The 24058-nt window shown below is 38.3% G+C and overlaps 1 protein-coding gene across 1 annotated transcript in view; it reads left to right on the plus strand.

Annotated features, from left to right (window-relative positions):
* Positions 1-2000: 2000 nt before the first annotated feature.
* Positions 2001-24058, plus strand: part of SLC35D2 (solute carrier family 35 member D2) — a 46485-nt gene continuing 24427 nt past the window's right edge. Inside the window, exons 1-4 of the mRNA XM_059071775.2 lie at positions 2001-2191; positions 11259-11292; positions 13208-13294; positions 19458-19525. Of these exons, the coding sequence (XP_058927758.1) occupies positions 2040-2191; positions 11259-11292; positions 13208-13294; positions 19458-19525 (341 nt within the window). The 5' untranslated portion in view covers positions 2001-2039. The remainder of the gene's footprint in view (positions 2192-11258; positions 11293-13207; positions 13295-19457; positions 19526-24058) is intronic.

A 24058-nucleotide genomic window follows, 5' to 3' on the forward strand; every position in this document is an offset into this window, starting at 1 on the left:
CATAGTTGGAACCATGATGTGAATTCCTTTTTCTTACTTTAAAATTATGGCCTTTTAGAATATAGATATTCATTTAACTTCCTCATCTGTTTCATTATTACAGTGTTAAAAATGCTGGTGTAAGAAAGTATTAAACTATTGCCAGCTCTATGCCAGGCTTTATGTTAGGGTAATCAGCAACTGGGATTTCATTTCCCTTGTATCCAGTATGTGTTGTATCTGGGGTCAAACCCATAGAATCCACTCAGGGCCTGATTACTTTTCTTAGTCAAGCAAATTTAATTTTTTTATTAGTTATTTTTGGTAGATCTTTAGTTGTTTACTTGCAATGGCAAGGTTCAGCCTGTCCAGGCTTTGTGCAAAAGAATTTCACAAGCAACTCTTTAGTGTGAGTTGTGGTTTAAACAAAGTAAGGATGAGATTTTGACAGTGACTTAAGTTCCTAAAAGTATGTATATAGAAGCAAATTAAATGCAAATATGATTAAGGCTGCCTTTAAAAGTGACTTTAAAATAGTCTTAGACTTCCCTGGTGGTCCAGTGGTTAAGACTCCGAGCTTCCAATGCAGGGGGCTCTGGTTGATCCCTGGTCTGGGAGCTAAGATCCTGCATGCTGTGCAACATGTTGGGGGGGGGGGGGAAGCCGGACTGTTTTGCAGCCAAAACTTATTTGGAGACTGACTGGAAACATAGTTGATCTTTTTGAGGAAATTAACCAAAATGACTTCCAAGTTCAGATTTTTGGGTTCAACTTGAATATGAATTTATTTTCTATTTTAAACAGTCTTATGTGTGTTTGTTCCTTTCCTGTTTTGGGTAATGTAGGCTCTCCCTTTCTGGCTCTTTTAGTGCTAGTTATTTGTCAGAAGTTCTGCTTTAGTTCTTATCAGTGCTGAAAATGTTTTGGGTTGTTCAGTGACTCCAATAGAAAACCATTGCATGGCATCGATATAGTTAGGCTCAAATATCTATTTAACTTGAAATCTTTAGCTTTTCTAAAAAGTTGAAATGTCAGATTTTTAAAATTAATTATTTAGAATGAAAATATGGTACATTTAATTGAAAAAATGCTAGAGCAGGTAGACTCTGGTCAGAGTAGGCAGTTCTGGGAGGCCCTCCTTCAGTTAACATGAACAACAACCTGATGTTTAGATGCACCCATGTAGAAAAGAAATGGGTAGCGGGAGAACCTGCCTTAAAGCACCCAGAGGCAAGAAAAGCCTGGAGACTTTGCACCCATTATACCCCTAGCCATTCCACTCCTAGGTATTTCCCGAAGATAAATGAAAATATACGTTCACACAGAAAACTTGTACACGAATGTTCATGGAAGCATTTTTTTGGTAACAGCCCTAAACTGGAAACAACCAAACATGCCCACCACCTACCTAGTGAATGGATAAACAAATTGTACTACTCAACAATGAAAAGACATGGGTGAGTCACAAAAATAATAAAAGCTAAAAGAGCCTTGAAAGAGTACATGCTCATTTATATGAATTTTCTGAAAAGGCAAATCTAACCAAGGTAATAGAAGTCAGAAGGAAATGGGGGGGGGTCGACCAGTGGGACACAAAGGGCACTTTTTGGGGTGATGGAAATGTTCTATGTTTTGACTTGAGTGGTTACACGGGTGTATGCATTTGTCAAAACATGGACTGTGGACTCGTAAAATCTGCATTTCATTGTATGTAAATTGTCAGTTAAAAATACTGGAAAAAAAGCAAAACAAACCCCAAGTCTTAACGTTTCTCACCTAGGCAACAGTTTGGAGTAAGGTAGGGTTTTTAAAGTCTCCCAAACCCGTCTCTGTTCTCCTTTTAGACACAGACAGAGAGTGGTGCTTTTGAGGACGAACTCCAGTCGAACCCGCTCCTCCCGCGCCAGCAGCGTGGGGCGCCCGGCAGGGCTCTCGGGCTTGCAGGGTTCCCGCCGTGGCCCTTCCTGTTTCGGCCGCGCCCTCTCCCGTGCCGGCCGGGGGCGGGGACGGAACTGGGGCACCGCGCGCCGGAGTGCGGCCGAGACTGGCAGCCGCGGGACATGACGGCAGGCCGCCAGGCCGAGGGCGCGGGTACGGACCACCCCTCCGCGCGGCTGCCCTCCCGGGTGGCCAAGCTACTGTCGGCACTCTCCTACGGGACCTGCTCCTTCCTCCTTGTGCTGGTTAACAAGGCGCTGCTGACCACCTACCGGTGAGGCGGGCGCCAGAGGTCCGGGCGGGGTCCGCGGGGGCCCCCGGCTGCTCCGCGGCGACCTGCCCCGGGACCTTCCCGTTCCGGCGCCGCGCTGTCCTGCGGGAGCTGCCCCGGCCCCCAAGGTCCCCGGGTTGGGGAGAGCGGCGGGGCTGTCCCTACCCTCGGTGCACCTTGGCCGCGCCCTGGTCAACGGGCGGGCGGGAACAGCGAGCGGGGAGCCTCACTGCTGACTCCCGTGCCAATGTGGGCGGCTGTGTGCTCGGCACATGGACCACGTTTTCACAGGGTCGGGACCTTCGGAGTGTTCTGAAAACCAAATCACAACCTAGGAAAGTCATTCTGCTCTCAGTGAGTGCGGGCACAGCTACAAGATGTGCTTGTAGGGCTGCCTCCCAGTGCTTTCACGAGTATCGGTGAGCTGGAACAAGTGATCTGAATGTGTTCGTCAAATGTGACTGTTCTTTATACAAATCAAGATGTTCAACCATCAGAAAAGTCCTGAGTGGATAAGTTTATTCGCATTGTTTGATCATTCTCAGATTATCAGCATGTTCATGGAAAAATGGGGAAAACAATTAAAAATTCATATTCTATACTTTTTTGGATGAATGTGCAGTAAACCAGCAAATTTGTAGTTCCTTGAATCTATTTGTAAAGACTAGAAAATCCTGTTTAATTCTGCTTTCGTTGTATTGGCATTGAAAGAGCTGTGAATTTAGACCCAGCTCCACCATTTAATAGCTGTGCCTCTTGGGCCAGCCTCAAAGTCGGCAGTTTTTTCAGATGCAAAAGCTGGATAATTACAACTCTGTGAATTACCTCCCAGATCTCTGTGTGAGCTGTCAGAAGTGAGGGCTCCTTGTAAACTATACTGTGCTGCAAGAATGTAAAATCAGAATTTTATAAAGAGCCCAAAGAGACCTTAGAGTATCTTCAGCCCAAAGAGACGTCAGGGTATCTTGTTTTTATTTTATACTTGCAAAAGCTGAGACCTACATGAGCTTGGCTGGTTCCACCTCTAACAGATATTTACCAAGCCCCTACTATGTGCCAAGCCCATCACTGGCACCAGGGAAGCAGCTCTGAAAAACGCAAAGCTCCTGCTGTGGAGATTCCATATCAGCGGTAGAGACAGAAAATAAACAGGTGGGCTCATGAATAAGCAAGGTGATTTCAGGTATGCTATGAGAGTGCCTGGGGTGGAATGGTTGGGGCTAGAGCATTACACACAGAAGAAAATGTGCTGAAGTGGGCATGAGCTTCACCTGCTGGAGGAAGAGAGTGTCATTCTGGCTAGAATGAGTAAGTGGGAGAAGGTAGGAAAGACAACGTGGAGGTAGGCAGGGAAGGCAGAATCAGTTCCTTCATTCATTCAGTAATATTCACTAAGCCCCTGTTATATGCCAGGCACTGTTCTGGGCATTTGCGATACAGAAGTGAACAAAGCAGATCAAAATTCCATATGTCGTGGAGCATCCATCCATATTCCTGGAGCATACCCGGAGCCTTCTAGTGGATCAGTAAATAAACTGGTAGAATTTATATTAAGTCAGATGCAGCTGTGTGGTCAGGAGAAAAAAATAAGGAAAGGGAGTTAGGGACTGTGGGCATGGGGAAGAGTTTTCAGTCTCAGCGTGATCAGTGAAGCCTCATTAAGGAGGTGACAGTTGAGCCAAGGCATGAGTAAGGTGAGGGAGATGGGGGAAGAACATTCCAACATGGAAGAGTAAGGAGTTTAGGTGGGAATGGTATAGATAGGGTCCCAGGGTAATGGATTTCTAGATTGTGTAGGGCCTTTGTGGCCACTGCGGAAGCTCTGAGGGAGCTTCTGGAAGGTGTCAAGCAAAGGAGTAACATGATCTAACTCCCTCTAGCTGCTGTGTTGAGAGCAGATATTGGGGGGCCAGGGTGGAGATAGAGAGACCATGATAAATGGTTTTCATTTTAGTCTAAATGCACTTGGAAGTCCCTTGGAAGGTTTTAGCATGGGTAGTGACATGGCATCATTTGTATGATTAACAAGATTTATTTGGCTCTTGGGTGGGTGAAAAACTGATGGTATTGGAGCCAGGAATCGATTGTAATATTCTAGATAATTTTAAGTGGTGGCTTGGACTGGGGTGGAGGGTAGCAGTGGATATGGAGGGAAGGGATGGATTTGGGATATTTTCTGGTGTTCCTAGGGCTATTGATATTCTTTACAAGGTCTATTAGTGTGTTGCAGCATGCTTACTGGTATCCATGGGGAACAGAAACCCTCCCTCAAAGAAATTGGAGTGAATAGATACATAAACATGGATCATTTAGTATACAATGCAAGCAAATGAAAGAAAAAGAAAACTTAAACACCTACTGTAAAAAACAAGAGAATGCTATTAATAGGCTTTTGGGGAGTGTTGACAGTTACGTCAGTTGAAGTTTGAAGATAAGTCTCTACTTTCTGCTCTTGACTAAGTAGTGTGCTCACTGACCGCGGCAGTCAGTGCCTCCAAAAACATGTGTCTTCTTATTGGAAGCAGGACCAATAAACACTGGTTAAGTGCTTGGAAGATGAAGGATAGTGTCTGACCAGAAAGAATTTATATGAGACATCTCATGCTCTAGCCTTTTCATCTTTAAAATTTTGAGTTCCATGATTGAAGGAGGAGACTGAGTTTTTGTCTCAGCAAGGCAAAGCCCCTTATAACCTTATAAGCAAATATTTCACATTTCCGTAATGTAATATACAGTTGGAGAGCCCTGTTCGAAAAACACTGTTTATTCTCTCATCTTAAAATACTTTAGGAGCACTTTTTGAGGGGAAGAGGGTTAGGGTGATTTGGTTATAACAATAAACCATAGAAATCTGATCCAAACATTAGCTGTTTGAGGACAGAATGTTGTGTTGTAGGATAGAAGGAAGGACCTTTCTGTAGTCACCTAATTTGCAGGATTATGGGAATGTAGCTCAGGGGATGTTTTTTTCTCTTCTAGTTTGAGTAGATTGTGTCTGGTTGGGGTACAAGACTGATGGGTGGTCTTAGTTATTTGTTAGTTTTAGGTCGTTGAGATGCTAAATTTACCTGGTTGGACAGAGAGAGCCTTTGAAGGACTTGGACTGTCAGACCCTGTTGGGGTGAGAGGGAGAAGACGAATCTGTGGCCACTTTGTGACACTAGTGGTTCTTCGGAATCATATTCATGAGGGTTGTGCAGGCAGTCTGGAGTTGTTTTTTTTATTGCTATTTTAATACTATTCTCTATGACATGCGAAGATTTACTAATGATGCTTAATAAAAAATATAAACTTAGTTGTATTCAGTTCAACAAGTATTTGCTCCATATTTGCTGTGTGTCTACTTTTATGCAATTGAAGGCTTTAGGATCATTTAACACGGTGGTTTCCAAACTTGCTTGGTAATGTGAATCACTTGGAGAGTTGTTGTTTTTTTTTTTTTTTTTTTTGCGGTACGCGGGCCTCTCACTGTTGTGGTCGCTCCTGTTGTGGAGCACAGGCTACACGGCCATGGCTCACGGGCCCAGCCGCTCCGCGGCATGTGGGATCTTCCCTGACTGGGGCACGAACCCGTGTCCCCTGCATCGGCAGGCGGACTCTCAACCCCTGCGCCACCAGAGAAGCCCCGAGAGATTTTGTTTTTTTTAAGCTATTGAATCCGAGTCTCCAGTGGTGGGTGCTGGAAGTCTATATTAAAGAACAAAAACAACTCCTAATTTTCTCTTACTCTGATGGAAACCGGCTCTCTCCCGAAGATACTGTTCCATTTGGTCCCTGGAAAGGAGCTGGACCCTGGTCACACCCCAGGTGTGGCCAGGAGGTGGGGTTGAGTCCTCGTAGCTTCCCACTGCCCCTGCTCTGTGGAGAGTCCAGACTCAGCACTCGCTTTCTGTCCTCTCTGTAATGGCTCCTGAGCTTCTGTGGCTCATTTAGTGGAGTCCTGGTATTCCTCTCCACCCAGACTCGCATAAGCCTTCAGGGCTTTGGGATACACACGCTGAACCATCACAGCCCGCCTTGTCCCACATCCCGTGGTCACTCCTAGGGCCGTGTGCTCAGTGTGACCCTGCCAGCCACTCCAGTCCCTGCTCAGGATGTCCACGCTCTGCGCTGCAACCCAGCTCATTTCTGCCACATCGCCCTTCAGGCATCCGTTCCCTCCTGGTCCAGCAGGAGGGCCCCTGCGCTGGAAGCCATGAGACTCCTTTCCAGCTCCCACCTTGGCTGGTACTTGTCCTGCACAGCCTACCTTCTGCATCCTTCCTTCGGCATTGAGCAGCTTTGACTGTCCTGGGAGAAAAAACACTTCCGGGCTAGCTGGGTTGACGTTGAATTGATCACAAGCCTCAACCGGCTCTAGTACCACGTGCTAGTTTCTTCTGGGGGATTGCTTTCCTTGTCACAGAAATGACTCCTTCCCACTTTCTCTTTTACCCTGAAACCTCCCACACTCCCATCCTCCACTCTCCTCTGATACTTCATTGAGGAAGTTGAAACCGTCAGATGATGTCCCCTTTCTGCTATGATGGAGGGAGCTTGTTCCTGTGGAAGGTCCAGCTGCCCACTTCTGGATATCCCCTTCTCCCGGCTCCTTTCATTATCCTCTTCTATTCTGTGTCAGCAACCGATCTCTACCGGCTTAAAACATGTTTAGGTTTCTCAAGCAAAAATAACCCTCCCTTGATCCACATGGGTGCTCATTTCTCTGTTCCTTTCAGAGTCAGACTCTTCAAAGAGTTGTGCACACATACTGTCTTTACTTCCTTGCATTCACTCCTAAAATAATTCAGTTAAAATTGGGAGTTATTTAAATACAGAAATGTACAAAGAAGACTAATAATATCGCATATTCCCACTACCTAGAATCAATATTTTGAAATATTTTTTTAAAGAAAAGTCATTCTGTGTGATCATTATAAAGAATTCAAACAAAATAAAAATATTAGGGTAAAATTTTAAAAATTACTATAACTGACATTCGGCAATAACTTCAGACATCTTTTTAGATGGATGGATTGGAGAAAGATTCATAGACTGAATTACTTTTTATATAAAGTATATATTATAGATTCTACTTATTTACTCATTTCTTTATAAATTGTTTTCTTTAATCCAAAAAGGAGTGGGAAATTGGGAGGGGGGGGCTTTCATTTAATTATTTAATTTTTTGAGGATCACCGAAGTCCCTCCACCACTTTTTTTTTTTTTTTTTTTTTGTGGTACGCGGGCCTCTCACTGTTGTGGCCTCTCCCACTGCAGAGCACAGGCTCCGGACGCGCAGGCTCAGCGGCCATGGCTCACGGGCCCAGCCGCTCTGCGGCATGTGGGATCTTCCCAGACTGGGGCACAAACCCGTGACCCCTGCATCGGCAGGCGGATTCTCAACCACTGCGCCACCAGGGAAGCCCCCCTCTGCTATATTTTAAAAGAGTTTGAGAAGGATAGATATTAGCTCTTCTCTAAATGTTTGATAGAATTCGCCTGTGAAGCCATCTGGTCCTGGGCTTTTGTTTGTTGGAAGATTTTTAATCACAGTTTCAATTTCAGTACTTGTGATTGGTCTGTTCATATTTTCTATTTCTTCCTGTTTCAGTCTTGGCAGGTTGTGCTTTTCCAAGAATTTGTCCATTTCTTCCAGGTTGTCCATTTTATTGGCATACAGTCACTTGTAGTAATCTCTCATGATCCTTTGTATTTCTGCAGTGTCAGTTTTTACTTCTCCTTTTTCATTTCTAATTCTATGGATTTGAGTCTTCTCCCTTTTTTTCTTTATGAATCTGGCTAATGGTTTATCAATTTTCTTTATCTTCTCAAAGAACCAACTTGTAGTTTTATTGATCTTTGCTATCGTTTCCTTCATTTCTTTTTCATTCATTTCTGATGTGATCCTTACGTTTTCTTTCCTTTTGCTAACTTTGGGGATTTTTTGTTCTTTTTCTCATTGCTTTAGGTGTAAGATTAAGTTGTTTATTTGAGATGTTTCTTGTCTCTTGAGGTAGGATTGTATTGCTATAAACTCCCCTCTTAGAACTGCTTTTGTGGCATCCCATAGGTATTTTGTCACCATGTTTTCATTGTCACTTGTTTCTAGGTATTTTTTGATTTCCTCTTTGATTTCTTCAGTGATCTCCTAGTTATTTAGTAGTGTATTGTTAGCCTCCATGAGTTTGTATTTTTTACAGATTTCTTCCTGTAATTGATATGTAGTCTCACAGCATTGTGGTCGGATAAGATACTTGATATGATTTCAATTTTCCTAAATTTACCAAGGCTTGATTTGTGAGCCAAGATATGATCTATCCTGGAGAATGTTCCATGTGCTCTTGAGAAGAAAGTGTATTCTGTTGTTCTTGGATGGAATGTCCTATAAATATCAATTAAGTCCATCTGGTCTAATATGTCATTTAAAGCTTGTGTTTCCGTTTTTATTTTCATTTTGTATCATCTGTCCATTGGTGAAAGTGGGTTGTTAAAGTCCCCTACTATTATTGTGTTACTGTTGATTTCCCCTTTTATGGCTGTGAGCATTTGGCTTATGTATTGAAGTGCTCCTATGTTGGGTGCATAAATATTTACAATTGTTATTTCTTGTCTTGGATTGATCCCTTGATAATTATGTATTGTCCTTCATTGTGTCTTATATCCTTTATTTTAAAGTCTATTTTGTGTGATGTGAGAATTTCTTCTCTAGCTTTCATTTGATTTCCATTTGCATGGAATATCTTTTTCTATCCCCTCACTTTCAGTCTGTATGTGTCCCTAGGTCAGAAGTGGGTCTCTTTTTTTTTTTAACATCTTTATTGGAATTTAATTGCTTTATAATGGTGTCTTTTCATCTCACTTGATTGCTTTGTTATCTCAATTTTGAGCTCTTGTTTTATTGATTTCTTCTTATTAAGGTGTTCTATATCTGGAAGCAATTATAAAGGGTGCCTTCTCTCCCTGTGTTATATTCTCTTCTAGACTGATCTCTTTGTCTGCCTTCTGTAAGCCTTTTGTTGTTGTTGTTATGTTGTTTGTTTATGTTGTGGTTTTATTATTTTGCTTCATGTTGCAGGTTGTATTCCTGGTCAAGGAGACTCTCAGATACAAGGGAAGTATACTGGGCAGAGCTCTTGGGACCAACTCCTGTTGGGGAGTGAGGGAAGCAGGATTAGGTAGAGGGAGAAGCTGGGCTGTGCTTTATCACAACAAAGCCTGATCCTAGGCTCTCTGGAGCTGGAAGGGCTCTACAGAGTTGTCTTGAATTGGGGTGAAAGTCCCTGGCTTTTATACCCCTGCATAGACACACAGGCTTGGAACACAGGTGGCTCTCAGGGAGTGGGGGTGCTATCGGCAAGGCAGCTTTCTTCAGCTGGGGTTGCTCTTGAGCAACTGGGGGATGAGTGCTTCAGTCCAGAAGAGGGTGTCTGGGTGGCACATCTGGCATCCATTAGAGTTCATTTTATTCTCACAGTGGTGCTGTCCAGACAGTCATTCAGTTTCCTCTGATAAGGTAGATTGGTTCTTTATTCTTTTCTTACCCTATCTGAAATAGGTATGTTTCCCTTTGACATACAGATTGAGGGCTAAGGTGTTGTTGTTGGTGGTGGTGGTGGTGGTTTTTTAGGTGATATTCCCCCTTTTTTAGTGGACTGAGAATGACTGGGAGCCAGTGAAGGGCTGGAAAATGAGTGACTCCAGTGAAGTGATGTGCTGCCTTGTTAAGTATGGTATGAGGTAGGGGTTAAGATTCTGATTCCAGTTACCTAGGGCCATTTGTTAAAAGACATCTTTTCCCTACTGTTTGCATGGTCATCTTTGTCATGAATCAGATTTTCATAAAGGTATGTATCTGTCCCCATTTGTGTTCTCTTGCTTTGTCCTGTTAGGCTATCATTTTACAAATACTGCATTCTCTCATTTATTGTAACTTTAAAATGAATCCTCGGGACTTCCCTGGTTGTCCAGTGGTTAGGGCTTCATGCTTCCACTGCAGGGCACAGGTTCAGTCCCTGGTTGGGAAACTAGGATCCCTGCATGCAGTGTGGTGCAGCCAAAAAAAAAAAAAAAAAAAAAAAATCCTCGCATCCAGTAGAGTCATTCCTCCAACTTGGTTTTTCTTCAGGATTATCTTGGATCATGTTTGCTTTCATTCAGTCTTAGAATCAGTTTGTCAGTTTCCACAAAATACCTGCTTGTGTTTTTACGGAGAGATTTTATTTTATAGGTCAGTTTGTGGATAATGGTTCACTGCAATATTGATTCTAATCCATGAAATTTATTTAGGGCTTCTTTAATTTTTTAAATATTGATTTATAGTTTTCTATGTAGAGGTATTTCTTGGAAATCTTTTATTAGATTTGCACTTGGGTATATTATTTTGAAAAAAGGAAAATCGTATAATGAATCTCCATGTAGCCATCATCCAGTTTCACAACCTTGTTAAATTTATATCACTCCTCCTCTCAATCCCAACTTCTCCCTCAAGATTATTTTGAAGCAAATTAAAAATGTATTGTCATATGCATTTCAATATGAATTTCTGAAAGATAAGAGGGACTTTTCTGTTTTTTAAAAAAAAACTACCACCCCAATATTATTTCATGCCTAAAAAAGTAAAAATAATTCCTTATTACCATAAAATACCCAGTTTGTGTTATTTGATGTTTCTTGGGTGCTATTGTAAATGAATACCTTTAAATTTTTATGTTCTTTGTGTTGTGTTTTTATGATATATAGACATAGAAATGATTTTTTTCATGTGTTCATCTTGTATCCAGTAACCTTGCTAAAGTTATTTATTATTTCTAGTAATTTATCCCCAGATTAATTTAGCTGTCTACATATACAATTGTGTTGTTTGTTAATATAACAGTCTGCCTCAAGGGGCAATAGAAGTTTCCCAAGTTTAGCAATGATCAGTTTAAAAAATGGAAAAGAAGTGAACAAATGAAAAGTGAACAAATTTGACAATTTCACTAAGACTGAAAAAAAGTCTAAGACTTTTTAATAACTCCTATCATTATGTGTTGTCTTCAACTTTTTTTATCAGTTGCTAATATTATTTGTTATTCTATATTCTTTGTAGTTTCCCATCACCAATTGTTCTTGGAATTGGACAGGTAAGTGAAAAAAAAAATTACCCTCTTAATTAGTTGTCAGTACACATCATGAAATTTTAAGTGCTTTTGTTTAAGACTGTGGTTTATGAATTTGTTCAGCTGGCAGAGGACCATGGTACTTTTGGTGAAACAACATGAAGTATTGACACACATCTTATTTCATTTTACAATTTAGGAACAGCTGTATTTGTAGGAAAAAACAACTAATTTTAACTTCCTTAATAGAATTTAATTACTCTAAAGCAAGGGGCAGCAGACTGAAAGCCTCCAAGGTCTGCTGGATAACAGATGAGTGTGCACAGTTTAAGCCACTGTGCCTGAGAAGAAAAGGGTTAGGGAGATGAGGTGAGGCCCACTAGGGATCAGGGAAATCTAATTTTTACATCAAACCCCCTAATTTGTAAATGGTGGCAACAGATTCATATTTTCATAAAGCTCTCTACAGGCCAAACAAAACATGTTTGCAGTTTCCTTCCTGAAGTTTGTGATGTTTGTTCTCAAGTGTAAGGATAAACTTGGATAAACTTTCAAACTTACCCCATTTGGCTGTTTCTGAAATTTTCCATTAATATTAATTTGTGGCTTTTTAACTTTTTTGGTCATATGCTGATGATTTCTAGTAGGAACGTGGCAACAGGCACCAAAGTTTTTTTGGTTTCGTTTTCCTTTAGTTTATAAGGAGAAAAACTTAAAATTATAAAAATTGTATCTGTTAACTAAATTTTAAATTGTGAATCTGGAATTTATATGATTAAACATTATTCTAGTTAAATGTTTTGCTAATAAGGTACTCTTTGTACATCATTTTAGGGAGAAATAAATCATGAGGAAGCAATATCTTTCCTTAAGGTCAAAAAATTTATATCTTTATGGTTCAATGTGAAAATATGTTAAAAAGTACTTTAAAAGATCAATAATATGTGGTAATGTGCCCTTTGTAATGCCCAAGGCAAATAAATTCACTGGATTGTACTCAATTAAGGTAAAAACGTTTATGATTTGCAATTTGTGGGGGAGGAAGTCAGCAGACCAAATTTAAAAACTCTGAATTGCAGAATATTTTAAGTAAGTGTTGGTATATTTCTGTAAGAATTATAAAGTAAGTCATATATACAAACTATAATTATAATTCAGGATGGGCTTGAATTATATAAATCTATTGTAAGTATTAAGTTTGTACACTCAGGCTCAAGGTTTAGGATGATAATCATTTTGAAGGAGACCTTAAATTTTTGCATCCTAAATTGGAGAAAAGTAAATTCTAAAATTTGTGTAGAAAGATATTAAAACTTTTTATTTTATAATAATAATCTGGAGTATTTCTGATATACCTAGTGTAATCCAGATTAATAGCATTTGAATGAGATGTTTTTGCAACACCGGCTAGATTGGAGAGAAAAATAAATCCCTTTTAAAGTTTGTTTTCCTCTTAATTTGACTTTTGTGTTATAGAAATATTATACTTTACAAAATACATTTATGTATGGAGTTTGCCTCCCTTCCCCCTTCCTTTCATCCCCACACTTACTTTCTGGGGTAAAGTGACCATATGCTCAGTACATAGGAAGGATGGTCCAGGATCAACAAGCAGCCTCACCGACTGTGGTCACTCTGGTCAGTTTGGGGGACACCGTTCCTTTTTCCCACTCTTGTCATTCCTTGAGCCCCTTGAGATATCATATATACGTTATATTTGATGTTATACTTTTTGCCTATAGTTCTGGTGCAATCTATACGGTAGCAAGAAAAACAATTTTAATATTTCAAAGAATAATAATTTTTTTGCAACCTAGAAAATGGACTTTTCAGATATGTATATATTTTTGGTGAATCTCTTTTCTTTTGATGATGTGTTTGTACCTCAAATAGTCTTTCCAGGTATTTTGCTGAAGTTTTTCTCTTCCCTTTTCTTTAGATGGCAGTTACCATAATGATACTATATGTGTCCAAGCTAAATAAAGTAATTCACTTCCCTGATTTTGACAAGAAAATTCCTATTAAGGTATGTGATGGAAAGTACATATAGCTATGATGGAAGATGTAGAAATGCTATAGAATTACAAATTGATCTTAGAGTACAGTTCCGTTTCTATACACACTGTGCTTCCTGCTGACAATGGGTAGAAACGTCTTAATAAAGATTTCATATCATTCAGTGGTCCACTAACGTAACATAATAATAGTAAAAGTATGTGCTTAGCAATGGATATTAAATAAATACTATGTGTCTTCTGAAATGGCAAAGCTTTCTAACAGGAATTGGCAAGCTTATCTGGTAAATGACCAGATAGCAAATAATTAGGCTTTGTGGGCCAGACCATCTCTGCTGCAGCTATTCAGCTCTGTACCATGAAAGCAGCTGTAGATGATACGTATATAAATGAATTGGAGTAGTTGTGTTCTAATAAAACTTTATTTGCATAAATAAAAGATGGGTTAGATTTATCTCTTGGGCTCTCCCAATTTGTTGATCCCTGTTTTAAATTTTCATTTTTAGCTTGGATTGATAACAGTTGTGAGTAGAACAATGAATAAACACATTTTGATATACGTAGTTTTTTTTCCACGGTGGAACTAGAAACATGAGACCTGCCATTCCTTCCTGGGAATGTGGAATGGAACTAACTTTTATTGTACAGGTGCTGGGTGATATGCATGAGGCCAGACATTTAATTCCTAGAGCAATCCCATACGACAGGTGGTATTAAATCAATCATGGTGACATTTTTGGATTTAGAGAGGTTAAATCAGACTGCAGTTCCTTGAGAGTGAGGACCTCACATGGTTTGTTCACTGCCATGTCTCTCAGGCCTGGAAAAACACTGGCATCTAGCTCTGGATTATTCATCAGGTCGACTAAGCACATGCTTACTGCATCAATAATCAGGGGCATCCACAAAAAGAGAAAAACAAAATATTGAAGTATAGGAAAGATATTAACCCAATCATCAAAAGAAAAATCAGAATATTGTTGGGCTTGCTTACACTTAGCTTATGATATAATTTTTAAATACTTTGAACAATTGTGAAATATGATCTAGACATAGGAAAGAAGGCATCATACATGACTGTGTAGTTGAATGAATAATTACCCTTGTAATCATTACCTAGGTCATGAGATGGGATCACAAAATCCTTCTTTACCCACTATTCTGACTTTTGTAGTAATAATTTTCTTGCTTTCTTTGTAATTTTTCTAAATTTGTATGTATTCTTGAATTATGTAGTTTAGGTTTGCCTATTTTTGGATATTATATAAAGGGAATTAAACCCTATATATTCTTTTGTATCTTGCTTCTTTCACTTAATATTATGTTGGTAAGATTCATCCACATTGTTGTGTGTAGCTGTATTCTTTTATTTTCATTGTATAAATATATTACAATTTATTTATCTGTTTTACTGTTTATGGTAATTGGGGTTGTTTCTAGTTTGGGCCCTAGAAAAATAAAAAGTACTGTTCTGAACATACTGATAGTTGGATCTTGGTGCACAAGTATTAGTCACCTAAGGCTCCCATAACAAAATACCACAGACTAAGTGGCTTAACAGAAATTTATTTTCTCACACTTTCGGAGGCTGGAAGTCCAAGATCAAGGTGCCAACAGGGTTGGTTTCTGATGAGAGTTCTCTCCTTCGCATATAGACAGTTGCCTTCTCACTGTGACCTCATGTGGCCTTTACTCTGTGCCTATGCACTCCAGGGGTCCCTTCCTCTTCTTATAAGGACACAAGTCCTATTGGATTAGGACCCCACATTTATTACCTCATTTAACTTTAATTACCTCCTTAAAGCCCCTATCTTCACATGCAGTCACTTGGGGTCTAGGAGTTCAAAATGTGAATTTTGAGCAGATACAGTTCAGTCCAAAACAGCACATGTGCGTGAGTTTTTTGGGAAGCTTATCAAGAAGTGAAACTGCTGACTCCTAGGGTGAGCACATTGTCAACTTGAGTAGTTAATGGCAAACTGTTCCCCCAAGTGGTTGTACCAGTTTCCACTCCTGACAAAAGTGCAGGAAGGTCCCTATTGCTCCTCATTCTTGCCAGTCCTTGGTATGCCAGTCATTTTAAACTGTGCTGATCTTGTGGGTGCATAATGACATCTTCTTGGCTTTTATTTGCATTTCCCTGTTTATTAATGAGGTTGAGTGCCTTTTCATTTTTTAGTGCCCATTTGGATATCCTCTTTTGTGAAATACTTGTTCAAGACTTTTGCCCATTTTTCTGTTGGGTTGATGTCTTTTTCTTACTGATTTGTGTAGGAGTTTTAAAAAATATATCAATGATAGTCCTCTTGTTACTTATATACAGCATTATGAATATATTTCCCTGCTCTGTTTCATATCTTTTTATTTTCTTTATTATGTATTTATCTTGTATTCCTTTATCATGTATTCCTTATCATGAAAAGGAATCTTAATTTTAAAATAGTTAAATTTTATCAGTCTTTTCCTTAATAATTAATCACTATTTTTCTTATTTAGGAAATTCTTCCCTACTCTGAGGTTATGAAGATATTTTTCTAGATAAAAGATATATTGTTTTTCAGAGTTAGGTTTTTAATCTGCTTGGAGTTGATTTTTGTCGATGGTGTGAGGTAATGGTGCAATTTCATTTATTTTTTCATTTGTCACAGACTCAACTGAAAAGTTTATCCTTAATATTGTGTCACTTATATCATGGTACTATTGTTCACATATATTTCTAAGCTCTCCATGCTTTTTCATTTGTCTATTTGTGTTTCTGCACCATTACCTCACAGTCGTAATTACTATTGCTTTAGGCAAAATCTTGCTATCTGGTAGAGCAAGTCTTTCCTCCTAAGTTCTTGGTTCTTCACATTTTTATGTGAATATTAGAAGCAGTTTGTCAAGTTTCATGAAAAATAACCTTTTGAGATTTTGACTGGAATTACACTGAAGCTCTAAAACAGTTTGGAATGAATTGACATCTTTAAAGTATTGAATATTTCAATCCATGTACATGGTATACATACCCCTTCTTTAATTGCCCTCAGTAAAGTTTTATAATTTTCTCTATAGAGTTCTAACAGTTTTTGTTAGATTTGTTCTGAGGTACATCTTTTTTTTTTCTTTTTTGCTATTGCATGTATCTTTTAAAAACAGGGGAATTCCCTTGCTGTCCAGTGGTTAGGACTCCACGCTTCCATTGCAGGGGGCACAGGTTTGATCCCTGGTCAGGGAACTAAGATCCTGCATGCTGCATGCTGCATGGTATGGCCAAAATAACCCCAGATTATTTGGAAAGTTAGAAGTATATCGACTAAAAAATTATTCACAATGTAAAAGTTGAGAGTTATGTTTTATTTGGTGGGAATTTTTAGTACTTCAAGCCTAGGAGGCAGCATCTCAAGTAACTGTGAGAGAACTGCTCTGAAGAGGTGAGGTGAGGAGCCAGGACATATAGGAGTTTGCAACAAATGGCAGGTGGTCTGAACGTCAAAAGATTATTGTTAATTAAAGAAAACTGGATATGTCAGCTTAAGGAATTTAGAGCTTTTCTATATATGGGAAGATGCAGGAGTCTGGGCTCACTGAAATCATGCCTTTGGTATGCATCTCAGCTATCTGGGACCAGTATCCTGTGTTTTCATATCCTGAGTCTCCTCAGGGCTCACCAGCTCACCATAGGCTGTGGCTGCAAAGGTGGTGGCTGCAATGGCTGATGACTGTGACATCCTTTGTTTACTGATATGGCAGGACATATTCCACTTCTCAGGTACATATTTTTATCTTTCTTTTGTATATTGTCTTTGTATCTGCAACATTCTATCTTTCATTTCTTTTACTTGCCTTACTGTGTAGCACAGGACCTACAGTGCAATGTTGATAGAAATGGAAATACTGGGCATTTTTATCTGATCTCCAAGGGGAAACTTTTAATATTTCGCCATTAAGTGTATTGTTTGCTGTAGGTTTTTTTGAGACACATTTTTTCTGTGTTCCAGTTACCTTTTGCTGTAGGGACATAGACCCTACCTCTGGATGGAAGGGAGTGTCAAAGTCACATTTTAAGAGTATGTGAGAAGAGAGATATTGCTACAGCCGTTATGTCTGATTATGGATTTGTCTATTTCTCTTGGTATTTCTGCCAGGTTTTTTGTTTTGTTTTATGTATTTTGAGGCTGTATGATTAGGTGCCTAAATTTTGTTTTGTTTTGGTTGCACCTTGCGGCATTCAGGATCTTAGTTTCTCGACCAGGGATAGAACCCATGCCCCTTGCAGTGGAAGTGCAGAGCCCTAACCACTGGACTGCCAGGGAATTCCCATAGGTGCTTAAAATTTTAAATTAGTTAAATCTTACTGGTGAATTAAAATGTTTAATTGTGCACAGTGGAACTCCTCTGTTTCAGTTCTTTTAGTGTTCCCCTGGAATTCAAAACAGGCATATCTAACTTATCAAATTATAAAGTTGATTAATTAATGTATTAATTAATCAGCAGGGGAATTAGCACAAATAATTTAGCCCATGGTTACCAGAAACTAGAAGTTAGTACTGTCTTCATTTTGAATTGTATATGGAAATAGGGGCAACTGATTCTCTTCAATACCTAAGAACCTCTAAAGTTGTAATATCACCAGCTGTGTGATTGTTGAGTCAGTTGTACACTGTTAACCAGAATGTTGTTGACTGAAAAAAAATGCAACGTAGAAGTTGAGAATTATGTTTTATTTTGCGGACAAAATGAGGACTTAAGCCCAGGAGGCAGTCTCTCAGGTGGCTCTGAGGGACTGCTCCAAAGAAGTGAGGGAAGGGCCAGCATATACAGGAGTTTTTGCAACAAAGACCAGGTAGTTGTAACTTCAAAAGATTACTGTTAGTTAAAGAAAGCCAGATAGTATCTCAAGCTAATGAATTTAGTGCTTTTCTATGTATAGGAAGATGCAAGAGTCTGGGCTCATTGAAATTATTCCTTTGATTTGACCTTAGCTATCTGGGACCAGTATCCTCTTCCTTTCCATCCTGAGTCTCCTCAGGGTGCACCATGGGGGTGACTGCAGTGACTGAGGGCTTGGCAGTGGGAAGCCCATTTTTCTCCATCCTGAGTTCCCTCAGGGCTCACTTTCAGGGGGACTGTAGTGGCTATCAAGCCATCAGGCTGCAACATCCTTTGTTTACTGATATGGCATGCCCAAGCATTTTTCATTTACAATGTTGATGAATAAAAGGGAGGGTCCTGGATCTATTATCTTGCTTATGTTTCTTGAGCAAATTTCCTAATAAAGAAATTCTGTAACTTTTTTGCAGATGACACGTAGTATTTAAAAATCTTTCAAAAGATATCTGAGTTGCACGCTTAGTGTCTTTTTAGTGGGAAAAGAAATGTTGAACTCATCTTGATAGCTATGGAGTATTATATTAGTTAAAAAGTTCTTAAAAGTTATCATATGAGCTTATGAAGGGATTTTGTTTTCATTTATGGAAGACTAGGTGTTACATTTTATCTCTTTTTCAGTGTGTTCTGAATAATATTTCTCTTAACAATCAGAAAATAATGCAGGAGCTCATAGCTCAGTAAACCTAATTCAAGTACAAGCTCCATTGTTTAATCTTGGTAGATATTTAATTATTCTAGGCCTTTAAAACAAATAAAGTAACTCCAAAGTAATGTGGCCAGTATACACAACTTTTTGAAAGTGTCACCAACTGTGTGACATGTCAATGGGATATAGACCTTTGCCTTTGTCCAGAAAAGTGCATATATGCATAGATAACAGAAGTTTGCACACATTTTCAATGGCCTTCTGAATCTTATTCATAAACTATATTTATATAGTTTATAAGCGATAAACACCCATCCTCAACTCACCAACCTGGCTAGGGGTTTCCACCTAAGAGAGGTGCTTATTCAGAGCTTTCTTTTAGGTAAATAATCTACTAATGTGGGCAAGGTCAAGATTTCCATTTCTATCCAGCCTCCACACCACCACCATGATTATGGATATCACTTCCTACCTAACTATTTTTGATCACATGGAGAAACTCATGATGTGTTCTGGATTCTGGAAAATTTAGTCATTGCAAGGAAAGGAACTCAGAATGATTTGCTTACTGATGGGGAGTGAATGTCACCATTTTTATATATGAAAGAAAATGTTATTGGAGTACTAACCAAATATTCTTTCTTTTTTTATTGAAGCTGTTTCCTCTGCCTCTCCTCTACGTTGGAAACCACATAAGCGGATTATCAAGCACAAGTAAATTAAGGTAGAGTACAGGATAATGGTTGATTGGAGTCTTCACTAATTTGCTTTTAGAGTCACAAAGACCAGCTTTGATTTTTCAAGATATTGCTTGAGCTACATATAGAAGACAATAATATTCCATAATTTAAGAAAATAAGGTAGAGTTTTGAATTTAATTTGATAATGCTTTAGAAATGTTAAAAAGCTGATATATTTTTCTTTATGTTCAAGTCTGAAGATAGAATGTGAGATCTGTAGAAATCAAGATAGAGAAGGTATGATTTATTCGGGAAGATTCATTTATACGAATATGGTTCTGTGTAACTTTTGGTTTCATCACAGTTTTATAAAAGCGCGAATATTCTGTCAGATTTGGTGTAGGTCAGGCTTGGTACAAGGAAAAATAAATGACAGATGTTATTTTCAAGTATGTGATATATACTTCTGAAATCTGCATTTGCATTTATTTTATGATCCTTTGACTACTCTGTTAAAAGACACTGCAAAAATTAAAGTAGAAGTGTACAAAGACCAAGTCATCCTATAAATTGGAAAACGTGGTGTGAAATATGTAGACTAATGAACACACATTAGGTTGACAAACCTTATGAAAAAGATGTGAATAATAGGAAAATAAAGTCTGACCAAAGGGTGAAAGAAGTGGAAGGAAACCTGTTTGTATTGGGAGAGAAGAAAAGTGGCAGGTAGGAGGTAGACCAGAAGGAGAAAGTACATATAAAACTGAGAAATGTGAAATTAGGCCTGTTGCCTTTCACTCTTGTTTGGAAAGGACAGATTGTGGTTGTTGTGAAAAACAAAATGTCCAATACTGTTTTTAGTTACATATTTTAGTTGTTTTGTTATTTCCTTCTTGGATTAGGACAGTCAGTTTTCCCAATTATCTTAAATTTGTATTAAAACTGCCTGTGGTAGGTGCTATTGCTACATTGCCACATATCCTCTTGCCCTGTCTCTGAGCCCACCAGCAGCATGGGGATGCCTTCAGTTACCCTCATAGCTGCCCAGCCGCACTGGGGGTCTCTGCCTCACAGATGAGGACTTCTTGTTTTAGTGATCTTACAAACATTTTTATTACGTGTTCTTTAACACTTCTCTACATGCATAGCAGAAGAGGTAAGATGAAGGCTTCTTGGGTGCTATGGGGGCTTTCAGCAAGTGAGACTGAGGAGGAAGGAAGGAAGATTGCTTATATGTGGTGTCATATAGTATGTTTCTCTGTCTCCCCTATTTTCCATAAACTGGTAGTTGGTCCTAGAGGCTTGATCAGATTCAGATTCAATTTTTCAGGCAACATCAGTTTATTGGTGATGTTGGGTTCCTTCTATTGCATCACCTCATGGGACACATAATGTTTTATCCCACCTTTAATGATATTTAATTGATCAGTTCCACTTTTAATGATTTTAAGGGGTCAGTCTGGTCCCTTCATTAGAATGTTTCCCATCAATTTTTCACCTAATGGTTTTAGCCTCTATTGATGATCATCGTCTAGATTCATTATTTCATATCAAATTGAAAAATGATGATTTTCTAACTATATCACCCCTTCTACATTAATTGTCTAAACTTCCTCAATAAATACAAACTTTCATTTACCATATCATTCAGGAAAGGCAGGATAAAGCTTTATTTATAAATGTTCAGAGTAATAAATTAGTGTCCTGTCACCTTCAATAGTGAGTTGTTGTTTTTGTTTGTTTTGTTTTTTACCATCATTATTAACTCATGCATTTTCGTTTATTTGAAACAAGTCCCTCATGAGATATGCATTTTGCAAATATTTTCTCTCAGTCTATGGCTTGTCTTTTCATTCTCTTAACACTGTCTTTCAGAGCAGAAGTTTTAATTTTAATGAAGTTCCACCGTCATTTTTTTCTTTCACAGATTGTGCTTTTGGTGTTGTATCTAAAAACTCATTGCCAAACCCAAGGCCATCTAGGTTTTCTCCTACATTATCTTCTAGAAGTTTATGTTTTATATTTAGGTGTATGATCCATTTTGAAGTTAATTTTTGTGAAAGGTATAAGGCCTGTGTCTAGATTCAGGTTTTTTTACATGTAGATGTCCAGTTGTTTGAGCACCATTTGTTGAAAAGGCTAGTCTATCTCCATTGAATTGTATTTGCTCCTTTGTCAAAGATTAGTTGATTATATTTGTGTAGGTATATTTCTGGGCTCTCTATTCTGTTCCATTATTCTATTTGTTTCATTTACTTAATGTTTTAATTCATTATACAAATACTTCTTTTGATGCTCAAATTATATCATCTCAGGTCAGTGGGAGCCTCTTTGAGTTGACTCCTATGTTCTAGGGCCCCAGTAGTCTTTGATTACTTCCTTGCTTCCTGGCACATGATGTCCCAGATTTATTTGGACTTTTCCTGCCATTTCTCCAAGGATCCCCTGGTTATTTTTAGTGTGAGGTTGAGGCCATAGTCTGGGTGCTGGATATATTTGGAAGGAAGGGCTAACACAGTATCCTGATGAATAACATGTAGGGTATGAGAAAAAGAAAGACCAAGATGCCTTCATGGTTTTTGGCCTGATGAAGTGGATGAACAGAATTGCTATTGATTAGGTCTATACCTAGGAGTAGGATTGCTGGGGGTATGGCCATTCTGTGTTTAACATTTTGAGGAACTGCCAAGCTGTTTTCCAAAGTGGCTGTGCCATTTTACTTTCCCACCAGCAGTGTACAAGGGTTACAGTTTCTGTACATTCTTGCCAAGTTTGTTATTGTCTATCTTTTTGATTATAGCTATCGTAGTAGTTGTGATGTCGTATCTTATTGTGGTTCTGATTTGCATTTCCCTGATGATTATTGATATTGACCATTTTTTTATGTGCTATTCTGTGGATTGTCTTTTTACTCTCTTGATGGTGTACTTTGAAGCACAAAAGTTTTAAGGTTTTAAAATTTTAATTAATGATTAATGTAAAATATACATAGCATAAAACTCACCATTTTAACTATTTTTAAGTGGACAGTTAAGTGGCATTAAGTATATTCACAATCTTGAGCAACCATCACCACTATCTATTTCCAGAAATTTTTCATCATCCCAAACAGAAATTCTGTACGCATTAAACCGAATGCCGCATTCCCCCATCCTTCCGGCCCTGGTAAACTCTGTTTTACTTGCTATATCTATGAATTTGCCTATTCTAGATATAAATGGAATCATACAATATTTGTCCTTTTATGTCCAGTTTATTTCAGTTAGCATAATGTTTTTGTTTCATCCATGTTGTAGCATGTATCAGAATTTCATTCCTTAGTAAGACTGTATAATATTCTATTGCATGTATCTATCACATGTTGTTTATCTATTTATAAAAGTTTTACATTTTGGGGAAGTCTGATATATTTATATTTGTTATTGTTGCTTGTGCTTTTGGTATTGTGTCTAAGAGAATTTTGCCTGACCCAGGGTCATAAGATATAAACCTATTCTTTCATCTAAGAGTTTTATAGTTTTAGCTCCTACATTTAGGTCTTTGATATATTTTGACATAATTTTTTCTATATAGTGTGAGGTAGGAGTCCAAAATCATGCTTTTGCATGTGAATGTTGTTTCAGCATTATTTATTGAAAAGACTGTTCTTTCCCCATTGTATTGTCTTGGTACCCTTGTTGAAAATTAATTGACCGTAATTGGAAATATTTATTTCTTGATTCTCAATCTTATTGCTTGGATTAAATGTTTATCTTTAAACTAGTACTAGATAATACTGATAATTGTAGCTTTGTAGTGAGTTTTGAAATTGGGTCCACCAACTTTGTTCTTCTTTTTCAAGATTGTTTTGGCTTTCTGGTTTTCTTGCATTTCCACATTGATTATAGAATTAGTTTGTCAATTTCTGGGGGAAAAAGAGCCAGCTGAAATTTTGATAGGACTGTGTTGAATCTATAGATTTATTTGGGAAGTATTTCCATTTTAACAATGTTAAGCCTCTGATCCATAACATGGAGTGTCTTTCCATTTAATCTTCTTTCACCTTTTAACAATATTTTGTAGTTTGTGGTGTATTACAAGTCTTACACTGGTTTGTTATGTTATTCCTAAGAATTTTGTACTTTTTGATGCTATCATAAATGGAATTGTTAATTTCCTTTTGGGATTGCTCATTGCTAGTGTATGGAAGTACAATTGATTTTTGTATATTCATTTTGTTTCCTGCACACTTACTTCATTTGTTCTAATAATAATTTTTTAATGGATTTCTAGGATTTTCTCTGTATATATCATCTGAAAATAGAGACAACTTTATTTCTTTTCTTTTTTCCAAACTGTATACCTTTTTTTTTTTTTTTTTGGCCTAATTGTCCCATCTAGAACCTCGAGTACAATGCAGAATAGATGTAGTGGTGAGAGCGAACATCCTGGTCTTATTCCTGATCTTAGGGGGAAGAACATTCAGCTTTTCACCACTAAGTATCCTTATCTGCTTTTATTTTTTTATTATTTTTTTCTTCTTGGATATGCTGCATGGCTTATGGGATCTTAGTTCCCTGACCAGGGATTGAACTCAG

This window comes from Kogia breviceps, chromosome 8 (assembly GCF_026419965.1).
Source record: "Kogia breviceps isolate mKogBre1 chromosome 8, mKogBre1 haplotype 1, whole genome shotgun sequence".
NCBI classification, from domain to species: Eukaryota; Metazoa; Chordata; class Mammalia; order Artiodactyla; family Physeteridae; genus Kogia; species Kogia breviceps.